At 38.7% G+C, this 22,055-nt stretch overlaps 1 protein-coding gene across 1 annotated transcript in view; it reads right to left on the bottom strand.

The window, feature by feature from the left end:
* LOC144358055 (uncharacterized) overlaps positions 1–22,055 on the bottom strand; it is a 326,453-nt gene that overhangs the window by 267,793 nt on the left and 36,605 nt on the right. Inside the window, exons 5-8 of the mRNA XM_085498177.1 lie at positions 12,233–12,282; positions 7,713–7,793; positions 2,777–2,840; positions 2,526–2,610 (exon numbers count right to left, since the gene is read on the bottom strand). Of these exons, the coding sequence (XP_085354303.1) occupies positions 2,526–2,610; positions 2,777–2,840; positions 7,713–7,793; positions 12,233–12,282 (280 nt within the window). The remainder of the gene's footprint in view (positions 1–2,525; positions 2,611–2,776; positions 2,841–7,712; positions 7,794–12,232; positions 12,283–22,055) is intronic.

Here is a 22,055-nt window from a genome sequence, read left to right as displayed (position 1 = left end):
CATGATGTAGTCAATGTGTAAACCATGATGTAGTCAATGTGTAAAGCTTGATGTAGTCAATGTGTAAACCATGATGTAGTCAATATGTAAACCATGATGTAGTCAATGTGTAAACCATGATGTAGTCAATGTGTAAACCATGATGTAGTCAATGTGTAAACCATAATGTAGTCAATGTGTAAACCATGATGCAGTCAATGTGTAAACCATGATGTAGTCAATGTGTAAAGCTTGATGTAGTCAATGTGTAAACCATGATGTAGTCAATGTGTACACCATGATGTAGTCAATGTGTAAACCATTATGCAGTCAATGTGTAAACCATGATGCAGTTAATGTGTACACCATGATGCAGTCAATGTGTTAACTATGATGTAGTCAATGTGTAAACCATTATGCAGTCAATGTGTAAACCATGATGCAGTCAATGTGTACACCATGATGTAGTCAATGTGTAAACCATGATGTAGTCAATATGTATGCCATGATGTAGTCAATATGTAAGCCATGATGTAGTCAATGTGTGACCATGATGCAGTCAATGTGGAAACCATGATGTAGTCAATGTGTAAACCATGATGTAGTCAATGTGTAAACCATGAGGCAGTCAATGTGTACACCTTGATGCAGTCAATGTGTACACCTTGATGCAGTCAATGTGTAAACCATGATGTAGTCAATGTGTAAACCATGATGCAGTCAATGTGTAAACTATGATGTAGTCAATGTGTAAACCATGATGCAGTGAATGTGTAAACCATGATGTAGTCAATGTGTAAACCATGATGTAGTCAATTTGTAAACCATGATGCAGTCAATGTGTAAACCATGATGCAGTCAATGTGTAAACCATGATGCAGTCAATGTGTAAACCATGATGTAGTCAATTTGTAAACCATGATGTAGTCAATGTGTAAACCACGATGTAGTCAATGTGTAAACCATGATGTAGTCAATGTGTAAACCATGATGCACTCAATGTGTAAATCATGATGTAGTCAATTTGTAAACCATGATGCAGTCAATGTGTAAACCATGATGTAGTCAATGTGTAAACCATGATGTAGTCAATGTGTAAACCATGATGCAGTCAATGTCTAAACCATGATGTAGTCAATGTGCAAAAAATGATGTAGTCAATGTGTAAACCATGATGCAGTCAATGTGTAAACCATGATGTAGTCAATGTGTAAACCATGATGCAGTCAATGTGTGCACCTTGATGCAGTCAATGTGTAAACCATGATGCAGTCAATGTGTAAACAATGATGCAGTCAATGTGTAAACCATGATGTAGTCAATATGTAAACCACGATGCAGTCAATGTGTAAACCATGATGCAGTCAATGTGTAAACCATGATGCAGTCAATGTGTAAACCATGATGTAGTCAATGTGTAAAGCTTGATGTAGTCAATGTGTAAACCATGATACAGTCAATGTGTAAACCATGATGCACTCAATGTGTAAATCATGATGTAGTCAATTTGTAAACCATGATGCAGTCAATGTGTAAACCATGATGTAGTCAATGTGTAAACCATGATGTAGTCAATGTGTAAACCATGATGCAGTCAATGTCTAAACCATGATGTAGTCAATGTGCAAAAAATGATGTAGTCAATGTGTAAACCATGATGCAGTCAATGTGTAAACCATGATGTAGTCAATGTGTAAACCATGATGCAGTCAATGTGTGCACCTTGATGCAGTCAATGTGTAAACCATGATGCAGTCAATGTGTAAACAATGATGCAGTCAATGTGTAAACCATGATGTAGTCAATATGTAAACCACGATGCAGTCAATGTGTAAACCATGATGCAGTCAATGTGTAAACCATGATGCAGTCAATGTGTAAACCATGATGTAGTCAATGTGTAAAGCTTGATGTAGTCAATGTGTAAACCATGATACAGTCAATGTGTAAACCATGATGCAGTCAATGTGTAAACCATGATGCAGTCAATGTGTAAACCATGATGTAGTCAATGTGTAAACCATGATGCAGTCAATGTGTAAACCATGATGCAGTCAATGTGTAAACCATGATGTAGTCAATGTGTAAAGCTTGATGTAGTCAATGTGTAAACCATGATGCAGTCAATGTGTAAACCATGATGTAGTCAATGTGTAAACCATGATGTAGTCAATGTGTAAAGCTTGATGTAGTCAATGTGTAAACCATGATGTAGTCAATATGTAAACCATGATGTAGTCAATGTGTAAACCATGATGTAGTCAATGTGTAAACCATGATGTAGTCAAAGTGTAAACCATGATGAAGTCAATGAGTAAACCATGATGTAGTCAATGTGTAAACCATGATGCAGTCAATGTGTAAACCATGATGTAGTCAAAGTGTAAACCATGATGCAGTCAATGTGTAAACCATGATGTAGTCAAAGTGTAAACCATGATGAAGTCAATGAGTAAACCTTGATGCAGTCATTGTGATACGTTATCGTAAAATTACAAGAATTGTTTTTGCAAATACTGATATGAAAAGATAAATTCCCTTCTTACCGGTAGATCAGATTCATCTACTTCTACAGCTTCATGATTAACATCTTCTATGCTTGCAGATACTTCACGACGCTTTGGTAAAATACTGCCATAACAGATATGTGATAATTTAATAAAAGGTCTTAATCTTTTGTCAGAGCGGTAAGACGAGGAAAGTCAATGAATCTGTACGGACACAATCATAACAGTAGAGCTGTGAATGCAACACCAGTCTTGCTGGCACAAATACTGTATCAGTGATAAAAACTTACGTTTTTCTTCTTGGTGATTTACTGTTTAGTTGTAGGTCTTCTTTGAAGGGTGTTGATAATAAATCTGGTAAAAAGAAAGTTAAAAATATAGTCAAACTATTTGAATAAGAAACACCTATGCAGAACTAAGGTACATGTATTACTATATGAGCAGAACTAAGGTATTACTTATATGAGCAGAAATAAGGTATTACTTATATGAGCAGAACTAAGGTATTACTTATATGAGCAGAACTAAGGTATTACTTATATGAGCAGAACTAAGGTATTACTAATATGAGCAGAACTAAGGTATTACTTATATGAGCAGAACTAAAGTATTTCTTATATGAGCAGAACTAAGGTATTACTTATATGAACAGAACTAAAGTATTACTTATATGAACAGAACTAAGGTATTACTTATATGAGCAGAACTAAAGTATTACTTATATGAACAGAACTAAGGTATTACTTATATGAACAGAACTAAAGTATTACTTATATGAGCAGAACTAAGGTATTACTTATATGAGCAGAACTAAGGTATTACTTATATGAACAGAACTAATGTATTACTTATATGAGCAGAACTAAAGGTATTACTTATATGAACAGAACTAAGGTATTACTTATATGAGCAGAACTAAAGTATTACTTATATGAACAGAACTAAGGTATTACTTATATGAGCAGAACTAAGGTATTACTTATATGATCAGAACTAAGGTATTACTTATATGAGCAGAACTAAGGTATTACTTATATGAGCAGAACTAAGGTATTTCTTATATGAGCAGAACTAAGGTATTACTTATATGAGCAGAACTGAAGTATTACTTATATGAGCAGAACTAAAGTATTACTTATATGAGCAGAACTAAGGTACATGTATTACTTATATGAGCAGAACTAAGGTATTACTTATATGATCAGAACTAAGGTATTACTTATATGAGCAGAACTAAGGTATTACTTATATGAGCAGAACTAAGGTATTTCTTATATGAGCAGAACTAAGGTATTACTTATATGAGCAGAACTGAAGTATTACTTATATGAGCAGAACTAAAGTATTACTTATATGAGCAGAACTAAGGTACATGTATTACTTATATGAGCAGAACTAAAGTATTACTTATATGAACAGAACTAAGGTATTACTTATATGAGCAGAACTAAAGTATTACTTATATGAGCAGAACTAAAGTATTACTTATATGAACAGAACTAAGGTATTACTTATATGAGCAGAACTAAGGTATTACTTATATGAGCAGAACTAAGGTATTACTTATATGAGCAGAACTAAAGTATTACTTATATGAACAGAACTAAGGTATTACTTATATGAACAGAACTAAGGTATTACTTATATGAACAGAACTAAGGTATTACTTATATGAGCAGAACTAAGGTATTACTTATATGAGCAGAACTAAGGTATTACTTATATGAGCAGAACTAAGGTATTACTTATATGAGCAGAACTAAAGTATTACTTATATGAACAGAACTAAGGTATTACTTACATGAACAGAACTAAGGTATTACTTACATGAACAGAACTAAGGTATTACTTATATGAACAGAACTAAGGTATTACTTATATGAGCAGAACTAAGGTATTACTTATATGAGCAGAACTAAGGTATTACTTATATGAGCAGAACTAAGGTATTACTTATATGAACAGAACTAAGGTATTACTTATATGAACAGAACTAAGGTATTACTTATATGAGCAGAACTAAGGTACATTTATTACTTATATGAGCAGAACTAAAGTATTACTTATATGAACAGAACTAAAGGTATTACTTATATGAACAGAACTAAAGTATTACTTATATGAACAGAACTAAAGTATTACTTATATGAACAGAACTAAGGTATTACTTACATGAACAGAACTAAGGTATTACTTATATGAACAGAACTAAGGTATTACTTATATGAGCAGAACTAAGGTATTACTTATATGAACAGAACTAAGGTATTACTTATATGAGCAGAACTAAGGTATTACTTATATGAACAGAACTAAGGTATTACTTATATGAACAGAACTAAGGTATTACTTATATGAGCAGAACTAAGGTACATTTATTACTTATATGAGCAGAACTAAAGTATTACTTATATGAACAGAACTAAAGGTATTACTTATATGAACAGAACTAAAGTATTACTTATATGAACAGTACTAAGGTATTACTTATATGAGCAGAACTAAGGTATTACTTATATGAGCAGAACTAAAGTATTACTTATATGAGCAGAACTAAGGTACATTTATTACTTATATGAGCAGAACTAAAGTATTACTTATATGAACAGAACTAAAGGTATTACTTATATGAACAGAACTAAAGTATTACTTATATGAACAGAACTAAGGTATTACTTATATGAACAGAACTAAGGTATTACTTATATGAGCAGAACTAAGGTATTACTTATATGAACAGAACTAAGGTATTACTTATATGAACAGAACTAAGGTATTACTTATATGAACAGAACTAAGGTATTACTTATATGAGCAGAACTAAGGTACATGTATTACTTATATGAGCAGAACTAAAGTATTACTTATATGAACAGAACTAAAGGTATTACTTATATGAACAGAACTAAAGTATTACTTATATGAACAGAACTAAGGTATTACTTATATGAGCAGAACTAAGGTATTACTTATATGAGCAGAACTAAAGTATTACTTATATGAGCAGAACTAAGGTACATTTATTACTTATATGAGCAGAACTAAAGTATTACTTATATGAACAGAACTAAAGGTATTACTTATATGAACAGAACTAAAGTATTACTTATATGAACAGAACTAAGGTATTACTTATATGAGCAGAACTAAGGTATTACTTATATGAACAGAACTAAAGTATTACTTATATGAGCAGAACTAAAGGTATTACTTATATGAACAGAACTAAAGTATTACTTATATGAGCAGAACTAAAGTATTACTTATATGAGCAGAACTAAGGTATTACTTATATGAGCAGAACTAAGGTATTACTTATATGAGCAGAACTAAGGTATTACTTATATGAGCAGAACTAAAGTATTACTTATATGAGCAGAACTAAGGTATTACTTATATGAACAGAACTAAGGTATTACTTATATGAGCAGAACTAAAGTATTACTTATATGAGCAGAACTAAGGTATTACTTATATGAGCAGAACTAAAGTATTACTTATATGAGCAGAACTAAGGTATTACTTATATGAACAGAACTAAGGTATTACTTATATGAACAGAACTAAGGTATTACTTATATGAACAGAACTAAGGTATTACTTATATGAGCAGAACTAAGGTATTACTTATATGAGCAGAACTAAGGTATTACTTATATGAGCAGAACTAAGGTATTACTTATATGAGCAGAACTAAGGTATTACTTATATGAGCAGAACTAAAGTATTACTTATATGAACAGAACTAAGGTATTACTTACATGAACAGAACTAAGGTATTACTTACATGAACAGAACTAAGGTATTACTTATATGAACAGAACTAAGGTATTACTTATATGAGCAGAACTAAGGTATTACTTATATGAGCAGAACTAAGGTATTACTTATATGAGCAGAACTAAGGTATTACTTATATGAACAGAACTAAGGTATTACTTATATGAACAGAACTAAGGTATTACTTATATGAGCAGAACTAAGGTACATTTATTACTTATATGAGCAGAACTAAAGTATTACTTATATGAACAGAACTAAAGGTATTACTTATATGAACAGAACTAAAGTATTACTTATATGAACAGAACTAAAGTATTACTTATATGAACAGAACTAAGGTATTACTTACATGAACAGAACTAAGGTATTACTTATATGAACAGAACTAAGGTATTACTTATATGAGCAGAACTAAGGTATTACTTATATGAACAGAACTAAGGTATTACTTATATGAGCAGAACTAAGGTATTACTTATATGAACAGAACTAAGGTATTACTTATATGAACAGAACTAAGGTATTACTTATATGAGCAGAACTAAGGTACATTTATTACTTATATGAGCAGAACTAAAGTATTACTTATATGAACAGAACTAAAGGTATTACTTATATGAACAGAACTAAAGTATTACTTATATGAACAGAACTAAGGTATTACTTATATGAGCAGAACTAAGGTATTACTTATATGAGCAGAACTAAAGTATTACTTATATGAGCAGAACTAAGGTACATTTATTACTTATATGAGCAGAACTAAAGTATTACTTATATGAACAGAACTAAAGGTATTACTTATATGAACAGAACTAAAGTATTACTTATATGAACAGAACTAAGGTATTACTTATATGAACAGAACTAAGGTATTACTTATATGAGCAGAACTAAGGTATTACTTATATGAACAGAACTAAGGTATTACTTATATGAACAGAACTAAGGTATTACTTATATGAGCAGAACTAAGGTACATTTATTACTTATATGAGCAGAACTAAAGTATTACTTATATGAACAGAACTAAAGGTATTACTTATATGAACAGAACTAAAGTATTACTTATATGAGCAGAACTAAGGTATTACTTATATGAGCAGAACTAAAGTATTACTTATATGAGCAGAACTAAGGTATTACTTATATGAACAGAACTAAGGTATTACTTATATGAGCAGAACTAAAGTATTACTTATATGAGCAGAACTAAGGTATTACTTATATGAGCAGAACTAAAGTATTACTTATATGAGCAGAACTAAGGTATTACTTATATGAGCAGAACTAAAGTATTACTTATTGAGCAGAACTAAGGTATTCCTTATATTAGTGAAACTATCTGAATCATTGCAATCCCAGTTGTATATTCTCCTATACAAACAAACTGTATAACTGTTGCCTTGTAATATATAGGGTCCACAATATTACTATCATTACCTGATGATGTTGAGTTTTTAATATCTGTATCTCTTTGTAGTTGTTGAAATCGTAATCTTGATAAACTGTTACGAGTGCGAGCTGCAAAAGATGATATATTTATTAGTTATCACTTAGATAGAAGCAGTAACCTTCACAAGATAATAAATACTATGGTAATTATCTGCTGAATTACAGTGTATTACCTTTACACTATTCAGCAGATACTATATTCACTGGCTGTATTACAGTGTATTACCTTTACACTATTCAGCAGATACTATATTCACTGGCTGTATTACAGTGTATTACCTATACACTATTCAGCAGATACTATATTCACTGGCTGTATTACAGTGTATTACCTTTACACTATTCAGCAGATACTATATTCACTGGCTGTATTACAGTGTATTACCTTTACACTATTCAGCAGATACTATATTCACTGGCTGTATTACAGTGTATTACCTAGACACAATTCAGCAGATACTATATTCACTGGCTGTATTACAGTGTATTACCTTTACACTATTCAGCAGATACTATATTCACTGGCTGTATTACAGTGTATTACCTATACACTATTCAGCAGATACTATATTCACTGGCTGTATTACAGTGTATTACCTTTACACTATTCAGCAGATACTATATTCACTGGCTGTATTACAGTGTATTACCTATACACTATTCAGCAGATACTATATTCACTGGCTGTATTACAGTGTATTACCTTTACACTATTCAGCAGATACTATATTCACTGGCTGTATTACAGTGTATTACCTATACACAATTCAGCAGATACTATATTCACTGGCTGTATTACAGTGTATTACCTTTACACTATTCAGCAGATACTATATTCACTGGCTGTATTACAGTGTATTACCTATACACTATTCAGCAGATACTATATTCACTGGCTGTATTACAGTGTATTACCTTTACACTATTCAGCAGATACTATATTCACTGGCTGTATTACAGTGTATTACCTATACACTATTCAGCAGATACTATATTCACTGGCTGTATTACAGTGTATTACCTTTACACTATTCAGCAGATACTATATTCACTGGCTGTATTACAGTGTATTACCTATACACTATTCAGCAGATACTATATTCACTGGCTGTATTACAGTGTATTACCTTTACACTATTCAGCAGATACTATATTCACTGGCTGTATTACAGTGTATTACCTATACACTATTCAGCAGATACTATATTCACTGGCTGTATTACAGTGTATTACCTTTACACTATTCAGCAGATACTATATTCACTGGCTGTATTACAGTGTATTACCTATACACTATTCAGCAGATACTATATTCACTGGCTGTATTACAGTGTATTACCTATACACTATTCAGCAGATACTATATTCACTGGCTGTATTACAGTGTATTACCTTTACACTATTCAGCAGATACTATATTCACTGGCTGTATTACAGTGTATTACCTTTACACTATTCAGCAGATACTATATTCACTGGCTGTATTACAGTGTATTACCTTTACACTATTCAGCAGATACTATATTCACTGGCTGTATTACAGTGTATTACCTTTACACTATTCAGCAGATACTATATTCACTGGCTGTATTACAGTGTATTACCTATACACTATTCAGCAGATACTATATTCACTGGCTGTATTACAGTGTATTACCTATACACAATTCAGCAGATACTATAATCACTGGCTGTATTACAGTGTATTACGTTTACACTATTCAGCAGATACTATATTCACTGGCTGAATTACAGTGTATTACCTATACACTATTCAGCAGATACTATATTCACTGGCTGTATTACAGTGTATTACCTTTACACTATTCAGCAGATACTATATTCACTCGCTGTATTACAGTGTATTACCTTTACACTATTCAGCAGATACTATATTCACTCGCTGTATTACAGTGTATTACCTATACACTATTCAGCAGATACTATATTCACTGGCTGTATTACAGTGTATTACCTATACACAATTCAGCAGATACTATATTCACTGGCTGTATTACAGTGTATTACCTTTACACTATTCAGCAGATACTATATTCACTGGCTGTATTACAGTGTATTACCTTTACACTATTCAGCAGATACTATATTCACTGGCTGTATTACAGTGTATTACCTATACACTATTCAGCAGATACTATATTCACTGGCTGTATTACAGTGTATTACCTATACACTATTCAGCAGATACTATATTCACTGGCTGTATTACAGTGTATTACCTTTACACTATTCAGCAGATACTATATTCACTGGCTGTATTACAGTGTATTACCTTTACACTATTCAGCAGATACTATATTCACTGGCTGTATTACAGTGTATTACCTTTACACTATTCAGCAGATACTATATTCACTGGCTGTATTACAGTGTATTACCTATACACTATTCAGCAGATACTATATTCACTGGCTGTATTACAGTGTATTACCTATACACTATTCAGCAGATACTATATTCACTGGCTGTATTACAGTGTATTACCTTTACACTATTCAGCAGATACTATATTCACTGGCTGTATTACAGTGTATTACCTTTACACTATTCAGCAGATACTATATTCACTGGCTGTATTACAGTGTATTACCTATACACTATTCAGCAGATACTATATTCACTGGCTGTATTACAGTGTATTACCTATACACTATTCAGCAGATACTATATTCACTGGCTGTATTACAGTGTATTACCTATACACAATTCAGCAGATACTATATTCACTGGCTGTATTACAGTGTATTACCTTTACACTATTCAGCAGATACTATATTCACTGGCTGTATTACAGTGTATTACCTTTACACTATTCAGCAGATACTATATTCACTGGCTGTATTACAGTGTATTACCTATACACTATTCAGCAGATACTATATTCACTGGCTGTATTACAGTGTATTACCTATACACTATTCAGCAGATACTATATTCACTGGCTGTATTACAGTGTATTACCTTTACACTATTCAGCAGATACTATATTCACTGGCTGTATTACAGTGTATTACCTTTACACTATTCAGCAGATACTATATTCACTGGCTGTATTACAGTGTATTACCTATACACTATTCAGCAGATACTATATTCACTGGCTGTATTACAGTGTATTACCTATACACAATTCAGCAGATACTATAATCACTGGCTGTATTACAGTGTATTACGTTTACACTATTCAGCAGATACTATATTCACTGGCTGAATTACAGTGTATTACCTATACACTATTCAGCAGATACTATATTCACTGGCTGTATTACAGTGTATTACCTTTACACTATTCAGCAGATACTATATTCACTCGCTGTATTACAGTGTATTACCTTTACACTATTCAGCAGATACTATATTCACTCGCTGTATTACAGTGTATTACCTATACACTATTCAGCAGATACTATATTCACTGGCTGTATTACAGTGTATTACCTATACACAATTCAGCAGATACTATATTCACTGGCTGTATTACAGTGTATTACCTTTACACTATTCAGCAGATACTATATTCACTGGCTGTATTACAGTGTATTACCTTTACACTATTCAGCAGATACTATATTCACTGGCTGTATTACAGTGTATTACCTATACACTATTCAGCAGATACTATATTCACTGGCTGTATTACAGTGTATTACCTATACACTATTCAGCAGATACTATATTCACTGGCTGTATTACAGTGTATTACCTTTACACTATTCAGCAGATACTATATTCACTGGCTGTATTACAGTGTATTACCTTTACACTATTCAGCAGATACTATATTCACTGGCTGTATTACAGTGTATTACCTTTACACTATTCAGCAGATACTATATTCACTGGCTGTATTACAGTGTATTACCTATACACTATTCAGCAGATACTATATTCACTGGCTGTATTACAGTGTATTACCTATACACTATTCAGCAGATACTATATTCACTGGCTGTATTACAGTGTATTACCTTTACACTATTCAGCAGATACTATATTCACTGGCTGTATTACAGTGTATTACCTTTACACTATTCAGCAGATACTATATTCACTGGCTGTATTACAGTGTATTACCTATACACTATTCAGCAGATACTATATTCACTGGCTGTATTACAGTGTATTACCTATACACTATTCAGCAGATACTATATTCACTGGCTGTATTACAGTGTATTACCTATACACTATTCAGCAGATACTATATTCACTGGCTGTATTACAGTGTATTACCTTTACACTATTCAGCAGATACTATATTCACTGGATGTATTACAGTGTATTACCTATACACAATTCAGCAGATACTATATTCACTGGCTGTATTACAGTGTATTACCTTTACACTATTCAGCAGATACTATATTCACTGGCTGTATTACAGTGTATTACCTTTACACTATAGAGGAAACTATTTTACATCATGAGATAAAAATTGCTGGCAATCAAAATAAAATAGAAATTACTTGCACACCCTATGTACTTACTGTTCTGTCTGCCTCCTATACCTTGGTGGTCTGATGGACGATACTGAAACCTATTATGACAATGGAATGAACAATGGCAGGTTATATGTGTATCAGACAGTCTCATGGCTCAACACAAGGGTCAAACTTGACAATTGTTGTGATATGGCTATGGGTCAAACTTGGCAATGATGGTGAGAGGGCTATGGTCAAATTTTGCAATGATGGCTATAGGTCAAAGTTGAAAGTTGATAGGTAATAGTGGTTAGGGGGCAAGGGTCAAACTTGGCAATGGTGGTGGGAGGGCTATGGGTCACACTTGGCAATGGTGATGAGAGGGCTATGGGTCAAACATGGCAATGGTGATGAGAGGGCTATGGGTCAAACTTGGCAATGATGGTGAGAGGGCTATGGGTCAAACTTGGCAATGATAGTGAAAGGGCTACAGGTCAAACTTGACAATGGTGATGAGAGGGCTATGGGTCAAACTTGACAATGATGGTGAAAGGGCTATGGGTCAAACTTGGCAATGGTGGTGAGAGGAAAATGGGTCAAACTTGGCAATGGTGAAGAGAGGGCTATGGGTTGCACTTGACAATGGTGATGAGAGGGCTATGGGTCCAACTTGACAATGGTGATGAGAGGGCTATGGGTCAAACTTGACAATGGTAGTGAGAAGGCTATGGGTCAAACTTGGCAATGGTGGTGAGAGGGCTATGGGTCAAACTTGACAATGGTGGTGAGAAGGCTATGGGTCAAACTTGGCAATGATAGTGAGAAGGCTATGGGTCAAACTTGGCAAAGGTGATGAGAGGGCTATGGGTCAAACTTGACAATGGTGGTGAGAAGGCTATGGGTAAAACTTGACAATGGTGATGAGAGGGCTATGGGTCAAACTTGGCAATGGTGGTGAGAGGGCTATGGGTCGAACTTGGCAATGATAGTGAGAAGGCTATGGGTCAAACTTGGCAATGGTGATGAGAGGGATATGGGCCAAACTTGACAATGATGGTGAGAGGGCTATGGGTCAAACTTGACAATGGTGATGAGAGGGTTATGGGTCAAACTTGGCAATGATGGTGAGAGGGCTATGGGTCAAAATTGACAATGGTGATTAGAGGGTTATGGGTCAAACTTGGCAATGATAGTGAGAAGGCTATGGGTCAAACTTGACAATGATGGTGAGAGAGCTATGGGTCAAACTTGACAATGATGGTGAGAGGGCTATGGGTCAAACTAGACAATGGTGATGAGAGGGTTATGGGTCAAACTTGACAATGGTGATGAGAGGGCTATGGGTCAAACTTGACAATGGTGATGAGAGGGCTATGGGTCAAACTTGGCAATGGTGGTGAGAGGGCTATGGGTCAAACTTGGCAATGATAGTGAGAAGGCTATGGGTCAAACTTGGCAATGATGATGAGAGGGCTATGGGTCAAACTTGGCAATGATAGTGAGAAGGCTATGGGTAAAACTTGGCAATGGTGATGAGAGGGATATGGGTCAAACTTGACAATGATGGTGAGAGGACTATGGGTCAAACTTGACAATGGTGATGAGAGGGTTATGTGTCAAACTTGGCAATGATGGTGAGAGGGCTATGGGTCAAACTTGGCAATGATAGTGAAAGGGCTATGGGTCAAACTTGACAATGATGGTGAGAGGGCTATGGGTCAAACTTGGCAATGGTGATGAGAGGAAAATGGGTCAAACTTAGCAATGGTTGTGAGAGGGCTATGGGTCAAACTTGGCAATGATAGTGAAAGGGCTATGGGTCAAACTTGACAATGATGGTGAGAAGGCTATGGGTCAAACTTGACAATGGTGATGAGAGGGCTATGGGTCAAACTTGGCAATGGTGATGAGAGGGCTATGGGTCAAACTTGGCAATGGTGGTGAGAGGGCTATGGGTCAAACTTGGCAATGACAGTGAAAGGGCTATGGGTCAAACTTGGCAATGATGGTGAGAGGGCTATGGGTCAAACTTGGCAATGATAGTGAAAGGGCTATGGGTCAAACTTGGCAATGGTGATGAGAGGGCTATGGGTCAAACTTGGCAATGATAGTGAGAAGGCTATGGGTCAAACTTGGCAATGGTGGTGAGAGGGCTTTGGGTCAGACTTGGCAATGGTGGTGAGAGGGTTATGGGTCAAACTTGACAATGATGGTGAGAGGGCTATGCGCCAAACTTGACAATAGTGATGAGAGCGTTATGGGTCAAACTTGGCAATGATGGTGAGAGGGCTATGGGTCAAACATGGCAATGATGGTGAGAGGGCTCTGGGTCAAACTTGGCAATGATAGTGAAAGGGCTATGGGTCAAACTTGACAATGATGGTGAGAGGGCTATGGGTCAGACTTGGCAATGATAGTGAGAAGGCTATGGGTCAAACTTGACAATGGTGATGAGAGGGCTATGGGTCAAACTTGGCAATGATAGTGAGAAGGCTATGGGGAAAACTTGGCAATGGTGGTGAGAGGGCTATGGGACAAACTTGGCAATGGTGATGAGAGGGTTATGGGTCAAACTTGGCAATGATGGTGAGAGGGCTATGGGTCAAACTTGACAATGATGGTGAGAGGGCTATGGGTCAAACTTGGCAATGGTGATGAGAGGGCTATGGGTCAAACTTGGAAATGATGGTGAGAGGGCTATGGGTCAAACTTGGCAATGGTGATGAGAGGGCTATAGGTCAAACTTGGCAATGGTGATGAGAGGGCTATGGGTCAAACTTGGCAATGATGGTGAGAGGGCTATGGGTCAAACTTGGCAATGGTGATGAGAGGGATATGGGTCAAACTTGACAATGATGGTGCGAGGGCTATGGGCCAAACTTGACAATAGTGATGAGAGCGTTATCGGTCAAACTTGGCAATGATGGTGAGAGGGCTATGGGTCAAACTTGGCAATGATGGTGAGAGGGCTATGGGTCAAACTTGGCAATGATAGTGAAAGGGCTATGGGTCAAACTTGGCAATGATGGTGAGAGGGCTATGGGTCAAACTTGGCAATGATGGTGAGAGGGCTATGGGTCAAACTTGGCGATGATGGTGAGAGGGCTATGGGTCAAACTTGGCAATGATGGTGAGAGGGCTATGGGTCAAACTTGGCAATGATGGTGAGAGGGCTATGGGTCAAACATGGCAATGGTGATGAGAGGGCTATGGGTCAAACATGGCAATGGTGATGAGAGGGCTATGGGTCAAATATAGCAATGGTGATGAGAGGAAAATGGGTCAAACTTGGAAATGATGGTGAGAGGGCTATGGGTCAAACATGGCAATGGTGATGAGAGGAAAATGGGTCAAACATGGCAATGATGGTGAGAGGGCTATGGGTCAAACTTGACAATGGCGATGAGAGGGCTATGGGTCAAACTTGGCTATGGTGATGAGAGGGCTATGGGTCAAACTTGGCAATGATGGTGAGGGGGCTATGGGTCAAACTAGACAATGATGGTGAGAGGGCTATGGGTCAAACATGGCAATGGTGATGAGAGGAAAATGGGTCAAACTTGGCAATGATGGTGAGAGGGCTATGGGTCAAACTTGACAATGGTGATGCGATGGGCTATGGGTCAAACTTGACAATGATGGTGAGAGGGCTGTGGCTCAAACTTGGCAATGATGGTGAGAGGGCTATGGGTCAAACTAGACAATGATGGTGAGAGGGCTATGGGTCAAACTTGACAATGGTGATGAGAGGGCTATGAGTCAAACTTGACAATGATAATGAGAGGGCTATGGGTCAAACTTGGCAATGGTGATGAGAGGGCTATGGGTCAAACTTGGCAATGATGGTGAGAGGGCTATGGGTCAAACTTGGCAATAATAGTGATAGGGTTATGGGTCAAACTTGGCAATGATAGTGAGAGGGCTATGGGTCAAACTTGGCAATGATGGTGAGAGTGTTATGGGTAAAACATGGCAATGATGGTGAGAGGGCTATGGGTCAAACTTGACAATGGTGGTGAGAGGGCTAGGGGTCAAACTTGGTAATGATGGTGAGAGGGCTATGGGTCAAACTTGGCAATGGTGATGAGAGGGCTATGAGTCAAACTTGACAATGATGGTGAGAGGGCTATGGGTCAAACTTGGCAATGATGGTGAGAGGGCTATAGGTCAAACTTGGCAATGGTAATGGGAGGGCTATGGGTCAAACTTGGCAATGATGGTGAGAGGGCTATGGGTCAAACTTGGTAATGATGGTGAGAGGGCTATGGGTCAAACTTGGCAATGGTGATGAGAGGGCTATGAGTCAAACTTGACAATGATGGTGAGAGGGATATGGGTCAAACTTGGCAATGATGGTGAGAGGGCTATAGGTCAAACTTGGCAATGGTAATGAAAGGGCTATGGGTCAAACTTGGCAATGATGGTGAGTGGGCTATGGGTCAAACTTGGCAATGATGGTGAGAGGGCTATGAGTCAAACTTGGCAATGATGGTGAGAGGGCTATGGGTCAAACTTGGCAATGATGGTGAGAGGGCTATGGGCCAAACTTGGTAATGATGGTGAGAGGGCTATGGGTCAAACTTGGCAATGGTGATGAGAGAAAAATGGGTCAAACTTGGCAATGATGGTGAGAGGGCTATGGGTCAAACTTGGCAATGGTGATGAGAGGGCTCTGGGTCAAACTTGGCAATGGTGATGAGAGGGCTATGAGTCAAACTTGACAATGATGGTGAGAGGGCTATGGCTCAAACTTGGCAATGATGGTGAGAAGGCTATGGGTCAAACTAGACAATGATGGTGAGAAGGCTATGGGTCAAACTAGACAATGATGGTGAGAAGGCTATGGGTCAAACTAGACAATGATGGTGAGAGGGCTATGGGTCAAACATGGCAATGGTGATGAGAGGAAAATGGGTCAAACTTGGCAATGATGGTGAGAGGGCTATGGGTCAAACTTGACAATGGTGATGAGAGGGCTGTGGGTCAAACTTGACAATGGTGATGAGAGGGCTATGGGTCAAACTTGGCAATGATGGTGAGAGGGCTATGGCTCAAACTTGGCAATGATGGTGAGAGGGCTATGGGTCAAACTAGACAATGATGGTGAGAGGGCTATGGGTCAAACTTAGCAAAGGTGATGAGAGGGCTATGGGTCAAACTTGGCAATGGTGGTGAGATTGATATGGGTCAAACTTGACAATGATGTTGAGAGGGCTATGGGTCAAACTTGACAATGGTGATGAGATGGCTATGGGTCAAACTTGGCAATGGTGATGACAGGGCTATGAGTCAAATTTGACAATGATGGTGAGAGGGCAATGGGTTGAACTTGGCAATGATGGTGAGAGGGTTATGGGTCAAACTTGGCAATGATGATGAGAGGGCTATGAGTCAAACTTGGCAATGATGAGAGGGCTATGGGTCAAACATAGCAATGGTGATGAGAGGGCTATGGGTCAAACTTGGCAATGATGGTGAGAGGGTTATGGGTCAAACTAGACAATGATGGTGAGAGGGCTATGGGTCAAACTTGGCAATGGTGATGAGAGGGCTATGGGTCAAACTTGGCAATGATGATGAGAGGGCTATGGGTCAAACTAGACAATGGTTATGAGAGGGCTATGGGTCAAACTTGGCAATGATGATGAGAGGGCTATGGGTCAAACTAGACAATGATGGTGAGAGGGCTATGGGTCAATCTTGGCAATGGTGATAAGAGGGCTATGGGTCAAACTTGGCAATGATGGTGAGAGGGCTATGGGTCAAACTTGGCAATGATGATGAGAGGGCTATGGGTCAAACTTGGCAATGATGGTGAGAGGGCTATGGGTCAAACTTGGCAATGGTGATGAGAGGAAAATGGGTCAAACTTGGCAATGATGGTGAGAGGGCTATGGGTCAAACTTGGCAATGGTGATGAGAGGGCTATGAGTCAAACTTGACAATGATGGTGAGAAGGCTATGGGTCAAACTTGGCAATGATAATGAGAAGGCTATGGGTCAAACTTGACAATGATGGTGAGAGGGCTATGGGTCAAACTAGACAATGGTGATGAGAGGGCTATGGGTCAAACATGGCAATGGTGATGAGAGGAAAATGGGTCAAACTTGGCAATGATGGTGAGAGGGCTATGGGTCAAACTTGACAATGGTGATGAGAGGGCTGTGGGTCAAACTTGACAATGGTGATGAGAGGGCTATGGGTCAAACTTGGCAATGATGGTGAGAGGGCTATGGGTCAAACTTGGCAATGATGGTGAGAGGGCTATGGGTCAAACTAGACAATGATGGTGAGAGGGCTATGGGTCAAACTTAGCAAAGGTGATGAGAGGGCTATGGGTCAAACTTGGCAATGGTGGTGAGATTGATATGGGTCAAACTTGACAATGATGTTGAGAGGGCTATGGGTCAAACTTGACAATGGTGATGAGATGGCTATGGGTCAAACTTGGCAATGGTGATGACAGGGCTATGAGTCAAATTTGACAATGATGGTGAGAGGGCAATTGGTCGAACTTGGCAATGATGGTGAGAGGGTTATGGGTCAAACTTGGCAATGATGATGAGAGGGCTATGGGTCAAACATAGCAATGGTGATGAGAGGGCTATGGGTCAAACTTGGCAATGATGGTGAGAGGGTTATGGGTCAAACTAGACAATGATGGTGAGAGGGCTATGGGTCAAACTTGGCAATGGTGATGAGAGGGCTATGGGTCAAACTTGGCAATGATGATGAGAGGGCTATGGGTCAAACTAGACAATGGTTATGAGAGGGCTATGGGTCAAACTTGGCAATGATGATGAGAGGGCTATGGGTCAAACTAGACAATGATGGTGAGAGGGCTATGGGTCAAACTTGGCAATGGTGATAAGAGGGCTATGGGTCAAACTTGGCAATGATGGTGAGAGGGCTATGGGTCAAACTTGGCAATGATGATGAGAGGGCTATGGGTCAAACTTTGCAATGATGGTGAGAGGGCTATGGGTCAAACTTGGCAATGGTGATGAGAGGAAAATGGGTCAAACTTGGCAATGATGGTGAGAGGGCTATGGGTCAAACTTGGCAATGGTGATGAGAGGGCTATGAGTCAAACTTGACAATGATGGTGAGAGGGCAATGGGTCAAACTTGGCAATGATGGTGAGAAGGTTATGGGTCAAACTTGGCAATGATGATGAGAGGGCTATGGGTCAAACATAGCAATGGTGATGAGAGGGTTATGGGTCAAACTTGGCAATGATGGTGAGAGGGCTATGGGTCAAACTTGGCAATGGTGATGAGAGGGCTATGGGTCAAACTTGGCAATGATGATGAGAGGGCTATGGGTCAAACTAGACAATGGTTATGAGAGGGCTATGGGTCAAACTTGGCAATGATGATGAGAGGGCTATGGGTCAAACTTGACAATGATGGTGAGAGGGCTATGGCTCAAACTTGGCAATGATGGTGAGAAGGCTATGGGTCAAACTAGACAATGATGGTGAGAAGGCTATGGGTCAAACTAGACAATGATGGTGAGAAGGCTATGGGTCAAACTAGACAATGATGGTGAGAGGGCTATGGGTCAAACATGGCAATGGTGATGAGAGGAAAATGGGTCAAACTTGGCAATGATGGTGAGAGGGCTATGGGTCAAACTTGACAATGGTGATGAGAGGGCTGTGGGTCAAACTTGACAATGGTGATGAGAGGGCTATGGGTCAAACTTGGCAATGATGGTGAGAGGGCTATGGCTCAAACTTGGCAATGATGGTGAGAGGGCTATGGGTCAAACTAGACAATGATGGTGAGAGGGCTATGGGTCAAACTTAGCAAAGGTGATGAGAGGGCTATGGGTCAAACTTGGCAATGGTGGTGAGATTGATATGGGTCAAACTTGACAATGATGTTGAGAGGGCTATGGGTCAAACTTGACAATGGTGATGAGATGGCTATGGGTCAAACTTGGCAATGGTGATGACAGGGCTATGAGTCAAATTTGACAATGATGGTGAGAGGGCAATGGGTTGAACTTGGCAATGATGGTGAGAGGGTTATGGGTCAAACTTGGCAATGATGATGAGAGGGCTATGAGTCAAACTTGGCAATGATGAGAGGGCTATGGGTCAAACATAGCAATGGTGATGAGAGGGCTATGGGTCAAACTTGGCAATGATGGTGAGAGGGTTATGGGTCAAACTAGACAATGATGGTGAGAGGGCTATGGGTCAAACTTGGCAATGGTGATGAGAGGGCTATGGGTCAAACTTGGCAATGATGATGAGAGGGCTATGGGTCAAACTAGACAATGGTTATGAGAGGGCTATGGGTCAAACTTGGCAATGATGATGAGAGGGCTATGGGTCAAACTAGACAATGATGGTGAGAGGGCTATGGGTCAATCTTGGCAATGGTGATAAGAGGGCTATGGGTCAAACTTGGCAATGATGGTGAGAGGGCTATGGGTCAAACTTGGCAATGATGATGAGAGGGCTATGGGTCAAACTTGGCAATGATGGTGAGAGGGCTATGGGTCAAACTTGGCAATGGTGATGAGAGGAAAATGGGTCAAACTTGGCAATGATGGTGAGAGGGCTATGGGTCAAACTTGGCAATGGTGATGAGAGGGCTATGAGTCAAACTTGACAATGATGGTGAGAAGGCTATGGGTCAAACTTGGCAATGATAATGAGAAGGCTATGGGTCAAACTTGACAATGATGGTGAGAGGGCTATGGGTCAAACTAGACAATGGTGATGAGAGGGCTATGGGTCAAACATGGCAATGGTGATGAGAGGAAAATGGGTCAAACTTGGCAATGATGGTGAGAGGGCTATGGGTCAAACTTGACAATGGTGATGAGAGGGCTGTGGGTCAAACTTGACAATGGTGATGAGAGGGCTATGGGTCAAACTTGGCAATGATGGTGAGAGGGCTATGGCTCAAACTTGGCAATGATGGTGAGAGGGCTATGGGTCAAACTAGACAATGATGGTGAGAGGGCTATGGGTCAAACTTAGCAAAGGTGATGAGAGGGCTATGGGTCAAACTTGGCAATGGTGGTGAGATTGATATGGGTCAAACTTGACAATGATGTTGAGAGGGCTATGGGTCAAACTTGACAATGGTGATGAGATGGCTATGGGTCAAACTTGGCAATGGTGATGACAGGGCTATGAGTCAAATTTGACAATGATGGTGAGAGGGCAATTGGTCGAACTTGGCAATGATGGTGAGAGGGTTATGGGTCAAACTTGGCAATGATGATGAGAGGGCTATGGGTCAAACATAGCAATGGTGATGAGAGGGCTATGGGTCAAACTTGGCAATGATGGTGAGAGGGTTATGGGTCAAACTAGACAATGATGGTGAGAGGGCTATGGGTCAAACTTGGCAATGGTGATGAGAGGGCTATGGGTCAAACTTGGCAATGATGATGAGAGGGCTATGGGTCAAACTAGACAATGGTTATGAGAGGGCTATGGGTCAAACTTGGCAATGATGATGAGAGGGCTATGGGTCAAACTAGACAATGATGGTGAGAGGGCTATGGGTCAAACTTGGCAATGGTGATAAGAGGGCTATGGGTCAAACTTGGCAATGATGGTGAGAGGGCTATGGGTCAAACTTGGCAATGATGATGAGAGGGCTATGGGTCAAACTTTGCAATGATGGTGAGAGGGCTATGGGTCAAACTTGGCAATGGTGATGAGAGGAAAATGGGTCAAACTTGGCAATGATGGTGAGAGGGCTATGGGTCAAACTTGGCAATGGTGATGAGAGGGCTATGAGTCAAACTTGACAATGATGGTGAGAGGGCAATGGGTCAAACTTGGCAATGATGGTGAGAAGGTTATGGGTCAAACTTGGCAATGATGATGAGAGGGCTATGGGTCAAACATAGCAATGG

The sequence above is a fragment of the Saccoglossus kowalevskii genome, chromosome 4 (assembly GCF_978046115.1).
Source record: "Saccoglossus kowalevskii chromosome 4, keSacKowa6.1, whole genome shotgun sequence".
NCBI classification, from domain to species: domain Eukaryota; kingdom Metazoa; phylum Hemichordata; class Enteropneusta; family Harrimaniidae; genus Saccoglossus; species Saccoglossus kowalevskii.
This window is presented reverse-complemented; position numbering and strand designations above follow the sequence as displayed.